This window comes from Salmo salar, chromosome 18 (assembly GCF_965601325.2).
Source record: "Salmo salar chromosome 18, fSalSal1, whole genome shotgun sequence".
Classification (NCBI taxonomy): Eukaryota; Metazoa; Chordata; class Actinopteri; order Salmoniformes; family Salmonidae; genus Salmo; species Salmo salar.
The window spans coordinates 72559204-72580274 of record NC_138308.1 but is presented as its reverse complement, the minus strand read 5'-3'; the positions used below and the strand labels follow the sequence as shown (position 1 = coordinate 72580274).

General features: G+C 45.2%; 1 protein-coding gene across 3 annotated transcripts in view; it reads right to left on the bottom strand.

Moving 5' to 3' along the window:
- Positions 1 to 21071, bottom strand: part of LOC106577584 (DENN domain-containing protein 4C) — an 81401-nt gene that overhangs the window by 3862 nt on the left and 56468 nt on the right. Inside the window, exons 12-30 of one of the 3 annotated variants that reach the window (XM_014155754.3) lie at positions 20802 to 21020; positions 17338 to 17483; positions 16968 to 17006; positions 16662 to 16795; positions 15801 to 15933; positions 13158 to 13364; positions 12562 to 12690; positions 12070 to 12217; positions 11622 to 11783; positions 11219 to 11344; positions 10646 to 10789; positions 9291 to 10450; positions 6438 to 6642; positions 6030 to 6133; positions 2841 to 3016; positions 2280 to 2465; positions 1807 to 1987; positions 1233 to 1343; positions 780 to 917 (exon numbers count right to left, since the gene is read on the bottom strand). In XM_014155754.3, coding sequence (XP_014011229.1) covers positions 780 to 917; positions 1233 to 1343; positions 1807 to 1987; positions 2280 to 2465; positions 2841 to 3016; positions 6030 to 6133; positions 6438 to 6642; positions 9291 to 10450; positions 10646 to 10789; positions 11219 to 11344; positions 11622 to 11783; positions 12070 to 12217; positions 12562 to 12690; positions 13158 to 13364; positions 15801 to 15933; positions 16662 to 16795; positions 16968 to 17006; positions 17338 to 17483; positions 20802 to 21020 — 3848 coding nt within the window. The remainder of the gene's footprint in view (positions 1 to 779; positions 918 to 1232; positions 1344 to 1806; positions 1988 to 2279; positions 2466 to 2840; positions 3017 to 6029; positions 6134 to 6437; positions 6643 to 9290; positions 10451 to 10645; positions 10790 to 11218; positions 11345 to 11621; positions 11784 to 12069; positions 12218 to 12561; positions 12691 to 13157; positions 13365 to 15800; positions 15934 to 16661; positions 16796 to 16967; positions 17007 to 17337; positions 17484 to 20801; positions 21021 to 21071) is intronic. The other 2 variants (XM_045701340.2, XM_014155755.3) reach the window with 2 other exon arrangements.

Here is a 21071-nt window from a genome sequence, read left to right as displayed (position 1 = left end):
TGTTGGTTACAAGGTGGTACAGATTTAAATTAGGTAAAAGAATAGCATGATACCATTGCTGTATTAAAAAGAGAGTTAAGGTGATGTCACCTTGTCCCCTTAATAATGAATCCAAGTGTTTGACATGGGGGAGGAGACCAGTAACTTTATGATCAAACGTTATCAATGTAACCGATGTGAAATGGCGCGGTGGTGCGCGCTAATAGCGTTTCAATCAGTGACGTCACTCGCTCTGAGACCTGAAGTGGTTGTTCCCCTTGCGTTGCAAGGGCCGCGGCTTTTGTGGCGCGATGGGTAACGATGCTTCGTGGGTGTCAGTTGTTGATGTGTGCAAGGGTCCCTGGTTCGATCCCAGGTTGGGGCAAAGAGAGTCATTTTTCATACTTTGGTCATCATTCTTTGATCTGGTTCCCTTCAAATGTCATCATTAATGAAAAACATGATTTTGATAGTTCATGACCTTTAACAGGGGTCGGCAGGTAGCCTAGTGGTTAGCGCGTTGGGCCAGTTACCGAAAGGTTGCTGGATCAAATCCCCGAGCTGACAAGGTAAAAATCTGTCGTTCTGCCCCTGAACAAGGCAGTTAACCCACTGTTCCCCGGTAGATGGTCATTGTAAATAAGAATTTGTTCTTAACGGACTTGTCTAGTTAAATAAAGGTTAAATTAAAAATGTTTTTTAAAAACAGTGGCTGATCGCTCTGAGGTGATCACGAGTAGAGAGCACTGTTTGTAAGCTGTGTGTGAATATTTGTGTGTGAGCTCTGCATGGTTATGTACCTGTACTCCATTGTTACAGTGTTCCGAGGTGAGGATGAGGCCAGGCAGGTAGCTGGGCAGGTCCAGGCGTTGGAAATAAAACACCAGGTTCCAGAATATGATGGGGTGCTGGCTCAGGAACTTGTGGGTGTAGATGACCTGATGGAGAAAACCAATTAAACTGTGCTTATTAAGCGATACTACAGCTTAATGTTCAAATCTGTAAAGACACTGGGTTAACGGTTAAATAAAAATAGAAGCAGCAACAGCGAGGGCGACAAATGACCAGAACATCAAGGGACTCCTACAACAACTAGCTACATTTATGACATTTTAAAAAACACAGGGGCCCTTCAACATCAATGCCACATACTGTAAGTCATACTACATGTGAGAATCTATGGGCCCCATTTTGCTGTCCTGTAATATTGCTTCTTTCTGAAAATATTCTTAGATCTGTTAAATGTGTGTTACTTGGTCTCCCTCGTTCTCCAGTAGGGTCTCTAGTTCTTTGCGGAGGACCAGGGGGCTGAGGTAGGGCACAGACACCGGCATTGGGTTGGGCCGCTTCTGTCCCAGGCCATCCTGAGAGAACACACACACACACACACACACACACACACACACACACACACAGCGCTTTAGTCAGTTGCATAACTCCTGACCATCCACATAAATAGAACCTTTGTTGCCTCCCACCTACATACACAGTGAAACACCTATTCCACTGGACAGTGACCACTGATTATGTATCCCAAGTTATTTTATTTCTGGATATTGACAAATGTGGTTTGACAGCACTGTGTGTAAACAACCTCTTTGCTTTCTCAATAGAATAGAAACGCATGGCCTGTACATGTGCTGCAGTTTCAGAGTAAATTCTATTTCAATGAAAGTCCACGAAGAGAAAACAATAATTCATTTTCAATTCATAAGCGTTGAATTGATTTAAATTTCATATCCTGAATTTACTGACCTGAAATTTAATTGACTCAAGCCCTGGTGCGCTGAGTGGGAAGGATTGCGAGGACATTCTAAGGACACTCACCATCTCTATCAGGCTGCAAGGCAGGCTGGTGGTGGACACGCTGTGTCCTGGTTCTCTCTGGGCAACCAGGCTCTGTAGAGGCCCGCCCACACTGTTGCTGCGTGTCAGAGACGTCCCCCTCTTCCCTGCCTGGTGCTCTAGCAGGCCCAGGGGATCCGATTGAGCCGGCTCCGGTATCAAACTGACGGACGGACAGACAGACAGGAGAGGGCAAAGACAGAGGATCTTTAACAACAGAAAAATGTAACGCAAGAGTGAGCCACGTCAAGTTTTCAGCTTGTGATTTTTCAGTTCTTACAGTTCAATTGACAGATGAACAAGTTCGCTTAGCTACACATTAGCATCATTTGGGTACACGCTAACCCTTTAATTTACTGAATAGAAGGCACCAAATCAGATGAAGGATAAAAGGTAATAACGATGGTGACAGAATATTAAATGCGTTTTTGAGACAGGCACTTCTGTGAACCGACCTCTTGTGCGTGGCAGTCTGGCTGGCCGGGGCCTCTCCTGGGTCCTCAGATTCTGGGAAGCTGATGAGGCCCGGGCTCGGGGTGTCCACTGCAGCCCCTACCTTGTTCTCGGTGGAGCCTGTAGCTGTGGCCTGGTGGCTGGTGCTGTGGATACTGTCTCCTGATGCGCTGGGGTTCAGGTAGAACCTGTAGGTGAGATCACACACAATGAAACAAGGGAAGAGCACACACATCCAGCCACATAGAACATCTGAATGACTTAGACGAAGATAATGACGTATGTACAATTGTAGCAGGTTAAAATGTAATTAATGCCCATGTCAAAGCCCCCGCATCTTCCTATGTAGCCGTTTCCGTAAGTATGCTTAATTGTCTGGTTTTGTACATGTAAACAGATTTATTTGAATAGTACCGTGTCTCACAACAAAACTCAATTTAGTGAGTTCTTCATGAACTAGTAAGTATAATTTAAACATTAGCATAGAAAATCTCTCATCCTGTTTTATTGAATACACTATTATACAAGTGTATACTTCAAGGCCCAGACAGACAAACACCCACGCTGTGGTGGTGCGCAGGTCGTGGAACTCGACGTGGAGCAGGGGCAGGAAGGCGGTGCGGCAGAAGGGACAGGTGGTGTTGAGGTTGGAATCGTCTGCCGTCCAGCCCGCCATGATCTCCTCATCGTACACCAGACACTCACAGGATCGACACTGGGAGCAGCTGGACATCAGCACCTAGAGACACACAGACACACACAGAGAGAGAGAGTGAGGGAGAGAAACATTACAGATGCACCTGGCATAGGCTACTTGAAGCTACCTGGCTAAGTAACAAACTCTTATCAGTTACGGATAGAAAGAGGTCACAGTCCATTATGAGCCTATAGCGCCCTCTAGCTCTGTACGTATGAACTGCCAGATTACTACAGCGCATTCGGAAAGTATTCAGACCCCTTCACTTTTTCCACATTTTGTTACATTACAGCCTTATTCTAAAATAGATTTTTTTCCCTCATTAATCTACACACAATACCCCATAATGACAAAGTGAAAACAGGTTTTTCGAAATTTTGTCAAATGTATTAAAAATAAAGTATTCAGACCCTTTGCTATGAGACAAATTGAGCTCAGATGTATCCTGTTTCCATTGATCATCCTTGAGATGTTTCTACAACTTGGAGTCCACCTGTGGTAAATTCAATTGATAGACATGATTTGGAAAGGCACACACCTGTCTATATAAGGTCCCACAGTTGACAGTGCATGTCAGAGCAAAAACCAAGCCATAAGGTCTAAGGAATTGTCCGTAGAGCTCTGAGACAGGATTGTGTCAAGGCACAGATCTGGGGAAGGGTACCAAAACATTTCTGCAGCATTGAAGGTCCCCGAGAACAAAGTGGCCTCCATCATTCTTAAATGAAAGAAGTTTGGAACAACCAACACTTCCTAGAGCTGGCCTCCCGGCCAAACTGAGCAATTGGAGGAGAAGGGCCTTGGTTAGGGCTCCAGAGTTCCACTGTGAAGAAGGGAGAACCTTCCAGAAGGACAACCATCTCTGCAGCGCTCCACCAATCAGACCTTTATGGTAGAGTGGCCAGACGGAAGCCACTCCTCAGTAAAAGGCAAATGACAGCCTGCTTGGAGTTTGCAAAAAGTCACCTAAAGGACTCTCAGACCATGAGAAACAAGATTCTCTGGTCTGATGGAACCATCATTGAACTCTTTGGCCTGAATGCCAAGCGTCACGTCTGGAGGAAACCTGGCACCATCCCTACGGTGAAGCATGGTGGTGGTAATACCATGCTGTGGGGATGTTTTTCTGCAGCAGGGACAGGGCAACTAGTTAGGATTGAGGGAAAGATGAATGGAGAAAAGTTCAGAGAGATCCTTGATGAAAAACTGCTCCAGAAAGCTCCGGACCACAGACTGTGGGCGAATGTTCACCTTCCAACAAGACAACGACCCTAAGCACACAGCCAAAAAAGCAGGAGTGGCTTCGGGTCAAGTCTCTGAATGTCCTTGAGTGACCCAGCCAGAGCCCAGACTTGCACCTGATTGAACATCTCTGGAGAGGCCTGAAAATAGCTGTGCAGTGGCGCTCCCCATCCAACCTGAGAGAGCTTGAGGGGATCTGCAGAGAAGAATGGGAGAAACTCCCCAAAAACAGGTGTACCAAACTTGTAGCGTCATCCCTAAGAAGACTTTAGGCTGTAATTGCTGTTAAAGGTGCTTCAACAAAGTACTGTGTAAAGGATCTGAATACTTATTTAAATATGATATTTCAGTTATTTTATTTTTGTATATATTTGCAAACATTTCTAAAAACCTGTTTTTTCTTTGTCATTATGGGGTATTGTGTGTAGTTTGATGAGGGTATTTTTTTTATTTTTTTTTACATCAATTTTAGAATAAGGCTGTAACGTTAGAAAAGGTAGAAAAAGGGGTCTGAATACTTTCTGAATGCACTGTATGTACTCAGTCTTTGTGAGACGATATATTGAGTACGGTAGCCACTTACAGTTGAAGTCGGAAGTTTACACCCACTTAGGTTGGAGTCATTAAAATTTGTTTTTCAACCACTCCACAAATTTCTTGTTAATAAACTATAGTTTTGGCAAGTCGGTTAGGACATCTAAGTATAAACACCATGGGACCACGCAGCCGTCATACCGCTCAGGAAGGAGACACGTTCTTTCTCCTAGAGATTAACGTACTTTGGTGCGAACAGTGCAAATCAATCCCAGAACAACAGCAAAGGACCTTGTGAAGATGGAGGAAACAGGTACAGTAAAACGAGTTCTATATCGACATAACCTGAAAGGCCGCTCAGCAAGGAAGAAGCCACTGCTCCAAAACCGTCATAAAAAAGCCAGACTACGGTTTGCAACCGCACATGGGGACAAAGATCGAACTTTTTGGAGAAATGTCCTCTGGTCTGATGAAACAAAAATAGAACTGTTTGGCCATAATGACAATCGTTATGTTAGGAGGAAAAAGGGGGAGGCTTGCAAGCCGAAGAACACCATCCCAACCGCGAAGCACGGGGGTGGCAGCATCATGTTGTGGGGGTGCTTTGCTGCAGGAGGGCTGGTGCACTTCACAAAATAGATGGCATCATGAGGGAGGAAAAGTATGTGGATATATTGAAGCAACATCTCAAGACATCAGTCAGGAAGTTAAAGCTTGGTCGCAAATGGGTCTTCCAAATGGACAATGACCCCAAGCATATTTCCAAAGTTGTGGCAAAATGGCTTAAGGACAACAAAGTCAAGGAATTGGAGTAGCCATCACAAAGCCCTGACCTCAATCCCATAGAAAGTGTGTGGGCAGAACTGAAAAAGTGTGTGCAAGCAAGAAGGCCTACAAACCTGACTCAGTTTCACCAGCTCTGTCAGGAGGAATGGGCCAAAATTCACCCAACTTACTGTGGGAAGCTTGTGGAAGGCTACCCGAAACGTTTGACCCAAGTTAAACAATTTAAAGGCAATGCTACCAAATACTAATTGAGTGTATGTAAACTTCTGACCCACTGGGAATGTGATGAAAGAAATAAAAGCTGAAATAAATCATTCTCTCTACTATTATTCTGACATTTCACATTCTTAAAATAAAGTGGTAATCCTAACTGACCTAAAACAGGGAATTCTTACTTGGATTAAATGTCAGGAATTGAGTTTAAATGTATTTGGCTAAGGTATATGTAAACTTCCGACTTCAACTGTATTTATATAAAGTATGATAGACTCACCTCCAGGGCACAGTTCTGGTAGATACTAGAGGAGCTGGTGTGGTGGGATCCTTGGTCTGACCTCTCAGAGTCTGGACCTCTGCCTGGCCTTCCTGGAGTCACATCCACACACACACACACACACACACACACACACACACACACACACACACACACACACACACACACACACACACACACACACACACACACACACACACACACACACACACACACACCACACAGAGTATACAATCACACACTTTCAACCATACACCCTTCCACATCTTGTGAGTGTGTTTGTTCATGGGTATACGGGTAATGTTGTTTGTCTTCTCGTGCATGAATAAACAGTGTGTGTGTGTGTGTGCCTACATACTTTTTTATTTATATAAGCTGTGTGTGTGTGTCAAGTGTGTGTATGCTTACGTGTGGAGTGGGGTCCTCTCCCTGTGTCGCTGCTCCCACTGCTGCTGCCCAGGCTGGTGCTGCTCTGGGTCAGGCCGTTGGACACAAGGCCTTGGGTGGGCCCTCTGTGGGTGGGACTGTCACTTCCTCCACCCCCCAACAGCATGGACTCATCCAGCCCGGCAGGGAAACTGTCCCTTTCCCTATAGCCGGGGCCCAGTTCATCCTGGGAAGAGGGGGAAATAAGGCCAAATGTAAACTTCTAAACGATTGTGAACGTTCATGTTACTCACTTGTACAAAATTGAATGCATTCTGCAATAAGGTTTGCAAGATGAACCTGTGAAATGAGATGCTCTGCTTGCATAGTCAAAGTCTTACATCATTGTCTTGTATATAATGGTGTTTTACAGTGTGGTATCTACAGTGGGGTCCAAAATTATTGAGACACTTATAACTGTAAAAATAACAGTAGAAAATAAATAATTCAAATACTTAGCTATATTTTATGCAAAAAAAGTGGGGAAAAGTAATTATTTTTTACTCATACAATTGCATAGAGAAAGAGATTGTGTTGTTTTTTTTCAAAATGTAGGGGTCAAAATTATTGACACCCGTTTTCAACGGCACCAAACCTTTTTCTAAAATGGTTTATGAGATGGGAGAACACATTGGGAGGGAGTTTCCTCCATACAGAGAGGAGGAACCTTCGTCTGCGTGTATGGACTGCCTTCTTCAATTAAAACCACACGTATTCAATGGGTTTCAAGTCTGGAGACAGATGGCCATTGCAAAATGTTGATTTTGTGGCTCTTGCTGGGCAAACCTCTCCTGGTACTTGGTAAAGTTCATGATGCCGTTGACCTTAACAAGGGCCCCAGGACCAGCGGAAGGTATCGGAACGCAAAACAATATATATATATATATAAAAAAAAAAACACCTTTATAATAAAGCATTGCATGCACTATCCTCGCTTTTGGGTACAAGCATAGAGCAGTTAAGTAGAGGCGATTGAAGAAGTTGCACACATGGGGATAACGTTTTGTAGGGTCTGGGAAAATGTTTGCCTTCTATAAATACATCGCATGCAATTCTACATCATTTCAGACTGAAGACGTCATTCTTTAAAAAAAATTTTTTTTATACCTCACAAATGATCGAAATGACAGTCTACTTTGACGCTGACGAGAATCTGAGATCAATAAAGACGACCTTGTCTTGAATCTATCAATAGCCTAGGTGTGCGGAGACATTGTACAACGGCCCCGTGTTTTACATTGTAAAAAATGTTGTTCGCTCAATAGGTCTATTTGGAAGTTGATAACATATTTAGTGGCCTAAAGGCAGATTAGTCTTCTCTTTTCAGCAGGAGCCATTTACTTTCCAATCTGTGTTTTCCCACGATTGTATTTGAAGTATTGCGAAAGGCGTGTTTTGGCTGCATGCTGTTCACTGACAGTTTTGCCGTGCATTTCCGACTGTAGGCAATGCCTTGTGATTGGGCTACACTCCACAGCTAGGCAATAATTAAAAAGTCTATTGATCCTCGGTGGCTACTCCCGGTGTAGTCTTCTGAATGAGTTCATTTCTTTCTGAACAGATAACAGTAATTCTAGAACTTTGGCAAATGTATTTAAATTTATCAGGGGTGTTGCAGCACCACCAGCATCCTTCCCATGGCTATGATTCTATAAGGAGGAAATAAATGACTCTGGAGAGATGGTAGTTGCAGGCTCATGTCTAGCAGAGCAGAGAGAGGGAGAGAGATCATAGAAAGTGAATCTCATTCTAGTTCTGTGAGAGATACAGGTGCGCTTCCCTCTCTCACCACAGCAATGGCCACACGTTGGTCAAAAGGCTACAATGTTGCACAAATCATAAACCTGTTCCGGCAGGATCCGGCTCAAATTAAACATTGGTTATGGGGCTATTTTGCTTCTATAAGTGCAGACCAATTCCTGTATATATATGAATGGACAAACCCATCAATCAAGTGACACTATTAATTACCATGTGAAGACTCAATAGCGCATTGAAGCCAAATGAAGTCAGTTAAGATGGCGTCTCATGTAGACACAACATGTACAGTTTGAGCTGCTCCAGGAAGTGACGTTGCAGGCTAGCTCAGTGCTGCCCCTCTCATTGAGTAACTCAAGTTGGAAGGACGACCAGGGGTACTGTAGGCTGCCATAAGCAACTAAATGATCCTTATATGTGCGATTTTAAAATAATCGGTTCAAGGACCATCTGTTGTATTAGAAGCAATTATTGGTACTACTTTTTGTATTTATACAAAGATAACAATTTTTCCATTAACTATAATGGGGATCCTGGTTTCTGCTAATGCCTGCAGTACCACGGTCGGCCTTGAACTTCCATGGCTTCAATGAGAGGAGGGGCAGTCGTTCTCCCCTGGAGCAGATGAAGGATATCAAGGATTTGGAAAGGTTCTGTATGGAGGAATGGTCTAAGATCCCTCCCAATGTGTCTTCCAATTTTTTGAAAGGCTCAGTGCCGTTATCCTTGTAAGGTGTGGTATTAAAAGGTATTTAAAACAGAGGTGTACATTTTTACCCCCAACTTTTTGAGAAAAAAAGTTTTACTTCTTAAACAAAATCTCTTTCACCAAACAATTGTATTAGAATAAAATAAGATTACTTACCTTTTTTTTTGCATACAATATAGCTCAGTATTTGAATTCTTTATTTTATACAATAATTTTTGTTCATCTTTATCAAGGGTGTCAATCATTTCAGACCTCACTGTATGTCATCCGGCTGTTGCAGGTTATTATTGTGCAATTAATTACCATTTTACTTTATCTTTTAGTTCATCTAGTTATGTATGCATGTTCTGCAGTCCATCCCCACTCACCTCGTCGTCAGAGTAAGAGTAGGCTGAGGCCACAGCCCCCCACACCTTGCTGGCCAGGTTCCCTGCCTGCTTCATGCCTGACTTCAACACGTCCATCTTGGGACCCGAGAGCAGGGTGTCCATCTTCATGCCCGAGATGGAATTGATGACCGACCCCAGCGAACCGCTCTGCGACGACCTCACCAGGGCAGTCAGCGGCGACGACCTTGGGCTGGCCCCAACACCCCTAGAAGAGGCAGGGCTCCTGGAGGCCTTCACAGCGAAGGTCTTGGAGCGTGTGACTGCTGCGGGGCTGCGTTTAGGCGTCGTGTCCCCGCTTGACCCCCCTGGGTGTTTGACAGGGGGCACGGGGAGGCTGGACCTCCGTTCTAGAGGTTGCTTCACTGGGGCAGCATCCGGGGAAGGGTCCCCTCCCTGGCCCTCCTGGTGGAGCTCCATGCTACAGGATTTGGGGCCAAGCGGGCTCCGGAGGCTCATATACATCTCAATCTCGTCTGCCAGGTTTCGGGACACCACGGCAGGCAGGGATTGCGGCAGCTCCTGACTTGTTACGGAGGCTAACTCCTCGTGCTCTGAGACAAGGAGGGAGAGGGGGTCTGCCCCTACCTGCACCTCCTTAATCTCCAAGGTTGGCAGAGAAATAGAGCCCCTCCCCCCTGAATCTCTTTCCTCATCTTCCTCCTCCAACTTTAGACCCATCTCATCCTCCCCTCCTGCCTCCTTCCTGTCACCTTTCATCCTCTTCTCCTCTTTTCCTAGCCCCTCCTCCAGTGGGGTTGGGTCCGTTACTGGCCCCTCCTCTGACAGTTTCCCCAGCGTCGGACCCCGCCCCTCCTCAGACTCCAACTCCAGGTCCTTAAAGAGGGCTTTGGCCGCACTGGTAGGCGGGGGGGTGGTGCCGCCCCCAGAGAGAGCCGCCGCCAAGATCCGTGCATCGGCGCCCATGCGGCTGACGATGTGGTCCACACCATGTTTCTCCATCAGCATACCGGCACGGCTCTCGGCGCTGAAGCTGCAGCTGCGCTCCGAGAAGGCCTTCTGGCGCTGGACCTGGACCGCAGGCCCCGCCACCCCAGAGCCACCCGGAGCTGCAGACTTACCCTCAACCGGCAGGGAGATGTCCTCGCTCTGGCTGCGCAGAGAGAACAGCTTCCCAGGGGCTGGCGGTAGAGATGAACACATAGGCATGCCTTCAATACCGGGGGGACATTTTCTTTCCATAATTTCCCACAATAACCATAAGCAGAGTTCAGTGCTGTTTTGAAGACAAACATGTTACCCCAAATATCAAATGAGTAAACCTCAGATATGAGATAAGGTTTAGATGTAGGTTTGAGTCTGCTCCCATCACTCACCAGTGTCTCCTCTCTTCATGGCGGTATCAAAACTCGCCCCTGTGGACAGTTTGACGATGCTAGGGACATGTGGGAGTGCTTTCACAGGGCTGGGGGGCTCCGCTACAGCCACTGCACTGTCCACCGAGCCAGCTATGTCCCCACCTGACGAGACAAGATTGCACACCAATGGCGAAGGTGCATGAAGATCAGAGGAATTCAGATATGACGTCATTGTTTATAGCAGTACCCATAGGGTTTTTAAAGTACGGCGCATGACATGCTTCAACGTGCCAATAAAACCAGTACAATCTACATGTATACTGTGCTACTGCCGATACAAAAACAAATAAGAGTAACGGAGAGCAATGTACAATACTGCAAACTGAGCAAACGAGGCATGTGGTAAGTACATGGTGGCCGCCATGTTTATGCACCTTCGCCATTGAATAATTTGTTATTTTATTTATGCTCATCAAAAAAAAACTATGAATACAAGGACTGACACACTGCATTCCCATCTAGCAGATGAACTCTCGCCATGACTATCTTATGTTATGCCTGAGATGGGGGACGGGGGGCTGAGCTGGTTACCGTTGTGCTGTGCTGCGGACTTGCTGCACTGATCCACAGCGATTACAAGTGCTGCTGATTGAGCCAAATCCACTAGGTCCTGGTGCAACTCATCTTTAGAGCCGTAGCCTTGATCAGACTGAACTCCTGCGGGACACAAACATACTGTCTTAATCTACCTAGTCTTTTCAGATCTGTGCACTTCTGAAGGGTAGGGACTAGAGGCTCGGAGCTGTAGGTGCCAGAAGTTAGGGTGTTGGAGCTAGAGGCTAGGGGCTAAGGGCTAGAGGCTAGGGACTAGTAGCCAGGGGCTATAGACGAGAGGCTAGGGGCTAACAGGCGAGTAGCTAGGGGCTAATAGTTAGGGGCTAGGGGAAGCTGTACATGTAGGGACTTGGCCCAGTGTCTCCAGCCTGCAGTCTACCTCCGCTGCAGTGGTTGTCTGCGGCGTCTCCTATGATGAGGCTGCGTGTGAACAGGGTGTGATCCTCTCCGTTCGCCTCGCTGGAGCTGTCCGCACTCCCGTGGCTCAGCCGGTCGCCGTCGCTGCTCGCCGAGCCACCCATTGACGGGCCTAAATCACTTCCTGTGTCCCAGATCAGAGTTTTAGGTGAGCAAGCTAAAAAAGGGAGCTACTACACTTAAACATGTTAGAGCAATACAAACAAACAATAAAGCAAGGGAGCCTCTACAGTATATTGTAAATGGAGAGTATTGTCCTACATACAAGCACAGGTACATTACATAGTTAAAATATATGAAAAAAGTAGAATGTGATATGCATTTGGTGCAACAACTGTGGTGATTGCATTCCAACCTAAGTGATTGACTCTCTCCCATGCTCTGTCTCTGTAGTGTTCGGACACCCTCACCTGTCGTGGTGACGGTGGGCCCTTCCATGGCGGGCGTCCGGTGGACTGCCTGTTTGAATTGAGAGAGAGCGCGCGCCACGTTGCGCACCTTGGCCCACATGAAGAGCCCACTGCGGTTCCGACTGGGCCAGGGGCCTTCCAGAACAGCCTGGAGAAATGAGTGGAGAGGAGATTAACACGGACCTACTTTGGATTGAGGTATTTGTATAGGCTAGTTTAAAGGGATAGTGCGAGATTGTTGACATGTTTGTCCATGCTAACTAGCGCAATGACTGGAAGCCTACAGGTACAGCTAGCAAGCCAAAATCTTGCACTGTCCCTTTAAGCGCCCTAACCCTAAATGGTTGCAGTTATGTAAGGCCTAAGCAATATGGTGGAAGATCCACAACTACACATCCTAATATCCTGACCGAACATTAAAGGTTAAGGGTCAAGGCGAAGGGAGTGAAATGGGAGCGTATGCATGTGTATGGGCTGGTGTAAGTACCCTACCTTGTTGTAGTATCCATAGGTGATAGCGTTAGGGTGCACCCCTGCCTTCTTCATCTCCACCAGAACACGGACGGCCATGACAGGCTGACCGTACACACCACACAGCTGCATCACTACACGGTAACACACCTATGGAGGGACAGACGGTGGCTATGTGTGAGAGGACACAACAAGATAAAAACCTAATGGCTACAGTAGACTTCCACTGAAGTTGTCATCACTGTAGTGGAAGCGGTAATAGTAGAACATACACACACACACACAAACACTCGTTCACAAACATTCTCAGACAAATGCACACACACACTTATGTCCGCATACGTCGACAGACAACCAAGCAAAAGCACTCACGACCCTATACATTTACATTTAAGTCATTTAGCAGACGCTCTTATCCAGAGCGACTTACAAATTGGTGCATTCACCTTATAATATCCAGTGGAACAACCACTTTACAATAGTGCATCTAAATCTTTTAAGGGGGGGTTAGAAGGATTACTTTAGGTTTGAGTCTGCTCCCATCACTCACCAGTGTCTCCTACCCCCTCCACACACCCAATAAACCCCAAGCTCCCCTTACCCCCAATTCCCCTCACCTCATCCAGCACCTCCACCTCAGAGGTCCTCATCTTGAGCAGGACGTTGTAGGCCTGTTGCATGGCCCAGCTCTTGGACTGAGCCAGCCTCACCCCCACGGGCAGACAGATGAACCACAGGCTGTAGCAGTGGCTGAACAGACACTTGGCCCACAGCGGAGGGTTGGAGTAGAAGCGCTTGGCCATCTTGTAGGCCAGCTTGATCTCCTGTGGCGGGACACAGAGTTCAGTTCAATGAGTTTAATTTGTCCCTTTTATAGGGGTGGGGGACGTGCACGCAATTGACTGATTATGATTGATTTCAGATTATGTATTTCCGATTATTCTCCTTCGCCATTTCCTGATGGTCAGAGTTGGGAGGAGAGAGTTGGAGCGAGTGTGACTGTGCACGTTCCTAATGGTGAACCTCCCGTCCCTCCGTAGAACAATGGCCAACAAATACTGCTCGTGGCCTTCTGAGGCGAGAGCGTAGACAAGAGCAGCTTAGACATAACAACGCCCACACACTGGCTTGACATCCTGTCCCGACACCCACAACTACACAATGTGTTTGTGCCTGTGGTGAGAATATGCGTGAATATGTTAATATGCCACACAAAGCTACACATACAGTTCTGTCGGAACTGGAACAATATATTGGCCTCCCACGAAAGAGGGAGAAAAGACAACAAGTATTGTTTCCTGGGAGGTCTATTATTCTAGAAAACAGGTCACAGTGGCCCCCGTTCCCTCTGCGCAGACACACACACACACACACTATAGGTCGACCGATTAGGATTTTTCAACGGTGATACCGATTATTGGACGTCCAAAAAAAGCCAATACAGATTAATCGGACGATTTTTATATACACATATATATATATATATATATATTTGTAATAATGACAATTACAACTTCGCTGAATGAACACTTTCATTTTAACTTAATATAATACATAAATAAAAATCTATTTAGTCTCAAAGAAATAATGAAACATGCTCAATTTGGTTTAGATAACACAAAAAAACAGTGTTGGAGAAGAAAGTAAAAGTGCAATATGTGCCATGTAAAAAACCTAACGTTTAAGTTCCTTGCTCAGAACATGAGAACATATGAAAGCTGGTGGTTCCTTTTAACACGAGTCTTCAATATTCCCAGTTAAGAAGTTTTAGGTTGTAGTTATTATAGGAATTAAGCACTATTTCTCTCTATACCATTTGTATTCCATATACCTTTTACTATCGGATGTTCTTACAGGCACTATAGTATTGCCAGCATAAACTCGGGAGTTGATAGGCTTGAAGTCATAAACAGCGCAAGGCATTGCGAAGAGCTACTGGAAAACGCAGGAAAGTGCTGTTTGAATGAATGCTTACGAGCCTGCTGCTGCTGCCTACCACCGCTCAGTCAGACTGCTCTATCAAATATCAAATCAGACTTCATTATAATAAACACAGAAATACGAGCCTTTGGTCATTAATATGGTCAAATCCGGACACTATCATTTCGAAAACAAAACGTTTATTCTTTCAGTGAAATACAGAACCGTTCCGTATTTTATCGAACGGGTGGTACCCATAAGTCTAAATATTGCTGTTACATTGCACAACCTTAAATGTTATGTCAAAATTATGTAAAATTCTGGCAAATTAATTGCGGTCTTTGTTAGGAAGAAATGGTCTTCACACAGTTCTCAACGAGCCAGGCGGCCCAAACTGCTGCATATACCCTGACTCTGCTTGCACAGAACGCAAGAGAAGTGACGCAATTTCCCTAGTTAATATTGCCTGCTGACATTAATTATTTTGAACTAAATATGCAGGTTTAAAAAAATATACTTGTGTATTGATTTAAAGAAAGGCATTGATGTTTATGGTTAGGTACATTGGTGCAACGATTGTGCTTTTTTCACGAATGCGCTTGTTAAATCATCACCTGTTTGGTGAAGTAGGCTGTGATTCAATGACAAATTAACAGGCACCGCATCGATTATATGCAACGCAGGACAAGCTAGTTAACCTAGTAATATCATCAACCAGTTAACTAGTGATTATGTTAAGACTCATTGTTTTTTATAAGATAACTTTAATCCTAGCTAGAAACTTAACTTGGCTCCTTGCTGCACTCGGTAACAGGTGGTCAGCCTGCCATGCAGTCTCCTCGTGGATTGCAATGTAATCGGCCATAATTGGCGTCCAAAAATGCAGATTACCGATTGTTATGAAAACTTGAAATCATCCCTAATTAATCGGCCATGCCTCTATCACACACACACACGCCTCGCTCTTCCATCACTGTCCAAATAAAAGCTAGTGTTGGAGGCTGATGCGTGCAGACTGGCTTTGAACCCCTCTGACTTGCTGTAAATAAGTTTCTGCTGGTGACTGTGGTGAGTCAGTTATTGTTATTGGAACCATCACAGCCTGAGAAAATGACTCCGCAGCAGACTGTGTCCATTGCAGGCTTGGTTATTCCCTGACTGGGGAAGTGGTTAGGTGGTCAGTGCAGTACAGCAAGCTTACAGTGGGTAGAACCAGAACGATCAGGAAAGTACCAGAATTTGTGAGTCAGTTTCTTTTGTTGTTTTCCCCCCTTCCCTGCAAAGCTGCAATAAAGCAAACTGTTGCACCTGCTTATCTGTCTGACTGTGTGATCGTGTACCTGCTTGGTCCTCTTGGCCAGTAGTGCAGGGCTGCTGGACAGACTGGCCCCAGGTGTACTACTCCTCAGCGCTGGTATCACCTCCCTGGGGCGGTCAAACAGGTCCATACACAACCGAGGAAAACTTTTATAACTAAAAGAGAGAGAGAGAGAAAGAGACAGACAGAGGGACAGAGAGAGAGAGGGACAGAGAGAGAGAGAGGGACAGAAAGAGAAAGAGGAACAGAAAGAGAAAGAGAGAGAGAGGGACAGAGAGAGAGAGAGAGAGGGACAGAGAGAGAGAGAGAGAGACAGAGAGAGAGACACAGAGAGAGACACAGAGAGAGAGAGACAGAGAGAGAGAGACACAGAGAGAGAGAGCACACAGAGAGAGAGAGAGACAGAAAGAGAGAGAGGGACAGAAAGAGAAAGAGGAACAGAAAGAGAAAGAGAGAGAGAGGGACAGAGAGAGAGAGAGAGGGACAGAGAGAGAGAGAGAGAGACAGAGAGAGAGACACAGAGAGAGACACAGAGAGAGAGAGACAGAGAGAGAGAGACACAGAGAGAGAGAGCACACAGAGAGAGAGAGAGACAGAAAGAGAGAGAGGGACAGAAAGAGAAAGAGGGACAGAAAGAGAAAGAGGGACAGAAAGAGAAAGAGGGACAGAGAGAGAAAGAGGGACAGAGAGAGAGGGAGAGACACAGAGAGAGTAAAGCCAATGCAGACCCGCTTCCGATCCTCCTGGCCAGGTCCACGGTCAACCTTTCACCACAGATTTACACATACTATGCTCACACTATAAAACACTACCAGGCTCACTGGTGTTATAGTAATGCCAATGTGTTAGTGGTGCAGCAGGAATTAGAAGGGTATAAGCTCACCTGTAGTGGGCAGGGGGGTCGGACCCTTCCTCGGTGGCGGGGGGTTCTGGGGGCATGACGAAGACGGTGTGCTCGCTCTTCTGTGATTCGTCTAGTTCCATAAGCTTGGTGTCCTCTGAGGACTCACCCTCCACCTATGGAGAGGAAAACATGTTGTCAGAGTCCACGCACATGGCCGTACACACACAGACAAATCAAATCACTACAACCAGATCCAAAACCATTCTTCTAATCGATGCATAAAAAGTTGACAGACCCCAGTTGGAAAAGGAGGTGTTAAAACATGATTACGGTGTGAGGGATTACCTTAGTGCCTTTGTCGTTGCCTTTATCGGAGGGAAATAGCTGCAGGGGGGAAAAGTGAAAGGAACATATTCAATCAGAGGAAATGAGCCTTCCTCCGTCCGTCTCCCTTGGAGGAATGTTACGACTGAGTCAACAATAAAACACGTAACAAAAAGGTCTTTCATGGGGAACGGTGGAAACTGAAAAATGCCACAGAAATTGGGTTCGAAAATTGACGTCTGAGGCACTAGGATGATGGAGGGAAGACATGTTCTTGTCTAGCATGGTCGTGGGTACATTTTCAATTCAATTCACTTCCCGGCTTGATGGGAGTCAGAATGGAATTGGCCCCAGCACTGATCCCTGATGCCTGTTTGTTGTCAATGCTCACCTTCTCAATGCAGTCGTCGAAGAAGGCCAGGCCCGTGTCCTTGTCGCTGACGAACGTGCACTCCTCGATGAAGCGGATGAAGATCTGAGTCTTGGTCAGCTGGGAGTAGAACTTCTGGTGGGTGCGCTCCCTGCTCCTCAGAAACCCTGGGAGAGGACAGAGAGCCAGGTCAATGGGCCTATTTCATAGGAAACATTTCTGCAGCATTCAAGGTCTCCAAGAACACAGTGGTCTCTATCATTCTTAAATGGAAGAAGTTTGGAACCACCAAGACTCTTTCTAGAGCTGCCCGACTGAGAAATAGATTCTCTGGTCTGATGAAACCAAGATCGAACTATTTGGCCTGAACGCCAAGTGTCACGTCTGGAGGATACCTGGCACCATCCCTACGGTGAAGCATGGTGGTGGCAGCATCATGCTGTGGGTATGTTTTTCCGTGGCAGGGACTGGGAGACTAGTCAGGATCGAGGGAAAGCTGAACGGAGCAAAGTACAGAGAGATCCTTGATTGAAACCTGCTCCAGAGTGCTCAGGACCTCAGATTGGGGTGAAGGTTCACCTTCCAACAGGACAACGACCCTAAGCACACAGCCAAGACAACGCAGGAGTGTCTCTGTCTCTGAATATCCCTGAGTGGCACAGTCAGAGCTCGGACTTGAACCCAATCGAACATCTCTGGAGAGATCTGAAAATAGCGGTGCAGCGACGATCCCCATCCAACCAGACAGAGCTTGAGTGGACCTGCATAGAAAAATGTGTGAGAAACTCCCCAAATACAGCTGTGCCAAGCTTGTAGGGTCATACCCAAGAAGACTCGAGGCAGTAATCACTGCCAATGGTGCTTCAACAAAGTACTGAGTAAAGGGTCTGAATACTAATGTAAATGTGATATTTACGTTTTTAATACATTTGCAAAAACCTCTAAAAACCTGTTTTGCTACAGTCATTATGGGGTATTGTGTGTAGATTGATGAGGGAAAAAACTATTTAATTCATTTTAGAATAAGGCTGTAATGTAACAAATGTGGAAAAAGTCAAGGGGTCTGAATACTGTCCGAATGCACCGTATATCACTACATTTTCTTCAGAATGCATTATATAAGTGAAAGTGAAGGTATTCAACCCAGGTGTAGAGCCAATAAAGCTAGCCATAATCAATGTGCAGCTCTTTCCCCACTGGTTCTGCAAGCTTCCATTGGCCTTCATGGACCTAAATGAGGATGCGATCGATGCCTTTCCAAAAAGCCTATGTCAGTGGAAAGTCTTTACAGCCAATGCCATGGATGATTGATTTCCGACACTGAGCAATCACTAAGTAGACCTGTGAAATAGGACATTTGCCTGCTATGAAGACTTGGAGGAGCAGTCAGATATGGTTTCTGTTGACATCAACATAACGCATAAAATACATTGCGCAATTTAAATACTTTGAGAAATGTGTGAGATTGCAACAAATAAAAATTGGACTTTTCTGATGTTTTAGTATACTCAAAATTCAAAAGGCACTCGCACATCTGAGCTATCTTTTTCTGCAGAGGCATGGCAACAGTTGAATAAGATGAGAAAAAAGAAGGGACTCGCACACTGCTCGATAGCATCACTGCTCTTTAATAAGCTTTACGTATCGGCCTCACGGCCTTCGTCAGAGCTTTTTAAATCAGCACCCTTATGTAGACCTAGCCCCACACACATTGAACGGGGTTGGAGTCGAGGGAAAACAAATCAGTGCTACCAAATATAACAATATGCATTTCATAACTATTCAAATAAAGTGTCTACATAAAACGTATTAAACACGTCTGTAAAACCACAATGAGGACATCGACCTACCAAGCAAGTTTTCAGAAATCATTGGGTACAACGCAAGAAAAACGTCAGCGTAATCTGAAATAGGGGCTGAATTCATGTTCACATTTACAACATAACATACATAAGCATTTCATCATTAAGACCTTCAGGAAATAATGTCTGGAGGGTGAAAATCCAAAAACATTCTCTTTTACTCAGAGTATTATTCATATCACCCCCCCTGTCTGATATCTCAATGCCACAAAATCTAAAAGGTAGAAATGTCATGTTTTAGATCATTAAAATGTACTGCGACTGGATAATCCCTGTCGTTTCTCCTGATTGAACTTTTATGTTCACTGATTCTCTGTTTGAGAGAACAAGAGGTTTTACCTACATAGCACATGAACATTTAATAATATAAATAACATGGGTGGTGGAACACGTAATAATGTTATTTATTTGGAACCGTTTTCCTGTATGTGGGTGGCAGAAATATTCACACTTCATCATGTTGTTGAACTGTGCGCAACCTCTGCATTTATAGCTACCATTTGGAAAAGGGCATAAAAAAAGAGCCTGGCTGATTTTCTTTTGTGGTTGGCAGTTGGCATGGACCAATTTATGGCGTAAATTGCGACCTCTCCTATATACAATAAGTGGTGGGTTCTTAAATTCAGCAGGCAAAGCTGGGTCCGATGATAAAACATGCCAGTGTTTCTTGACAGCATCTCCCACTTTTCGCGAGTTGAAAGTATATGTGGTTGTGAACATTACAAAGGGTTCTTTAGCTCTAGTGGGTCTTTTATGTAGCAGTTCATCTCGTGTTTTCCCCAATGCCAAATTAAGAGCTTCATCCACACATTTTGTGGCATAGAGAAAGTTAAGATATCAGACAGGGGAGGTGATATTAATAATACTCTGAGTAAAAGAGAATGTTTTGGGATTTTCACCCTCCAGACATTATTTCCTGAAGGTCTTAATGATGAAATGCTTATGTATGTTATGTTGTAAATTTGAACATGAATTCAGCCCCTATTTCAGATTACGCTGACGTTTTTCTTGCGTTGTACCCAATGATTTCTGAAAACTTGCTTGGTAGGTCGATGTCCTCATTGTGGTTTTACAGACGTGTTTAATACGTTTTATGTAGACACTTTATTTGAATAGTTATGAAATGCATATTGTTATATTTGATAGCACTTATTTGTTTTCCCTCGACTCCAACCCCGTTCAATGTGTGTGGGGCTAGGTCTACATAAGGGTGCTGATTTAAAAAGCTCTGACGAAGGCCGTGAGGCCGATACATAAAGCGTATTAAAGAGCAGTGATGCTATCAAGAGCAGTGTGCGAGTCCCTTCTTTTTCTGATGTGTTAGTATACAAAGTATTCTTCCTTTTTTTTTTTTTACATCGACAACCCATTTGTCTATTCTTTTGTCTGTTTTGTGTAGTCTCTTGAGAACTACAAAACAGCGCCTGCATAAGATTTTGTTCTGCGTGCTGCGATGAATTGTCTGGGCAAATAAATGAAGGACTAAGGACTAAAAATGATCCATCCATTCTCCATTGTTATCATGCAGGTCACATAGTGAGTCTGCGGAGGTGGCCTTCTCGGAGGGGGCCTGGGTGATGGGTTTGAGGTAAGAGCGGTAACACACACACAGCCTGCACTAACCCTGTAGGTCGTATAGTGAGTCTGCGGAGGTGGCCTTCTCGGAGGGGGCCTGGGTGATGGGTTTGAGGTAAGAGCGGTAGCCCTTCAGGATGTTGGCCATGAAGCGCAGCAGGGCCTCTTGGATCTCCATCTCCAGGGAGGTCATCTTCTTGTGCCAGGTGAAGTCCGCCTCGATGGGGGTCATCTCCACCGCCAAGCCCTCCTGGGCTGTCCGACGCACTGAAAACAGCCACCAGACCGGATATTTACCTTTCTCGTTTTATTCAAATT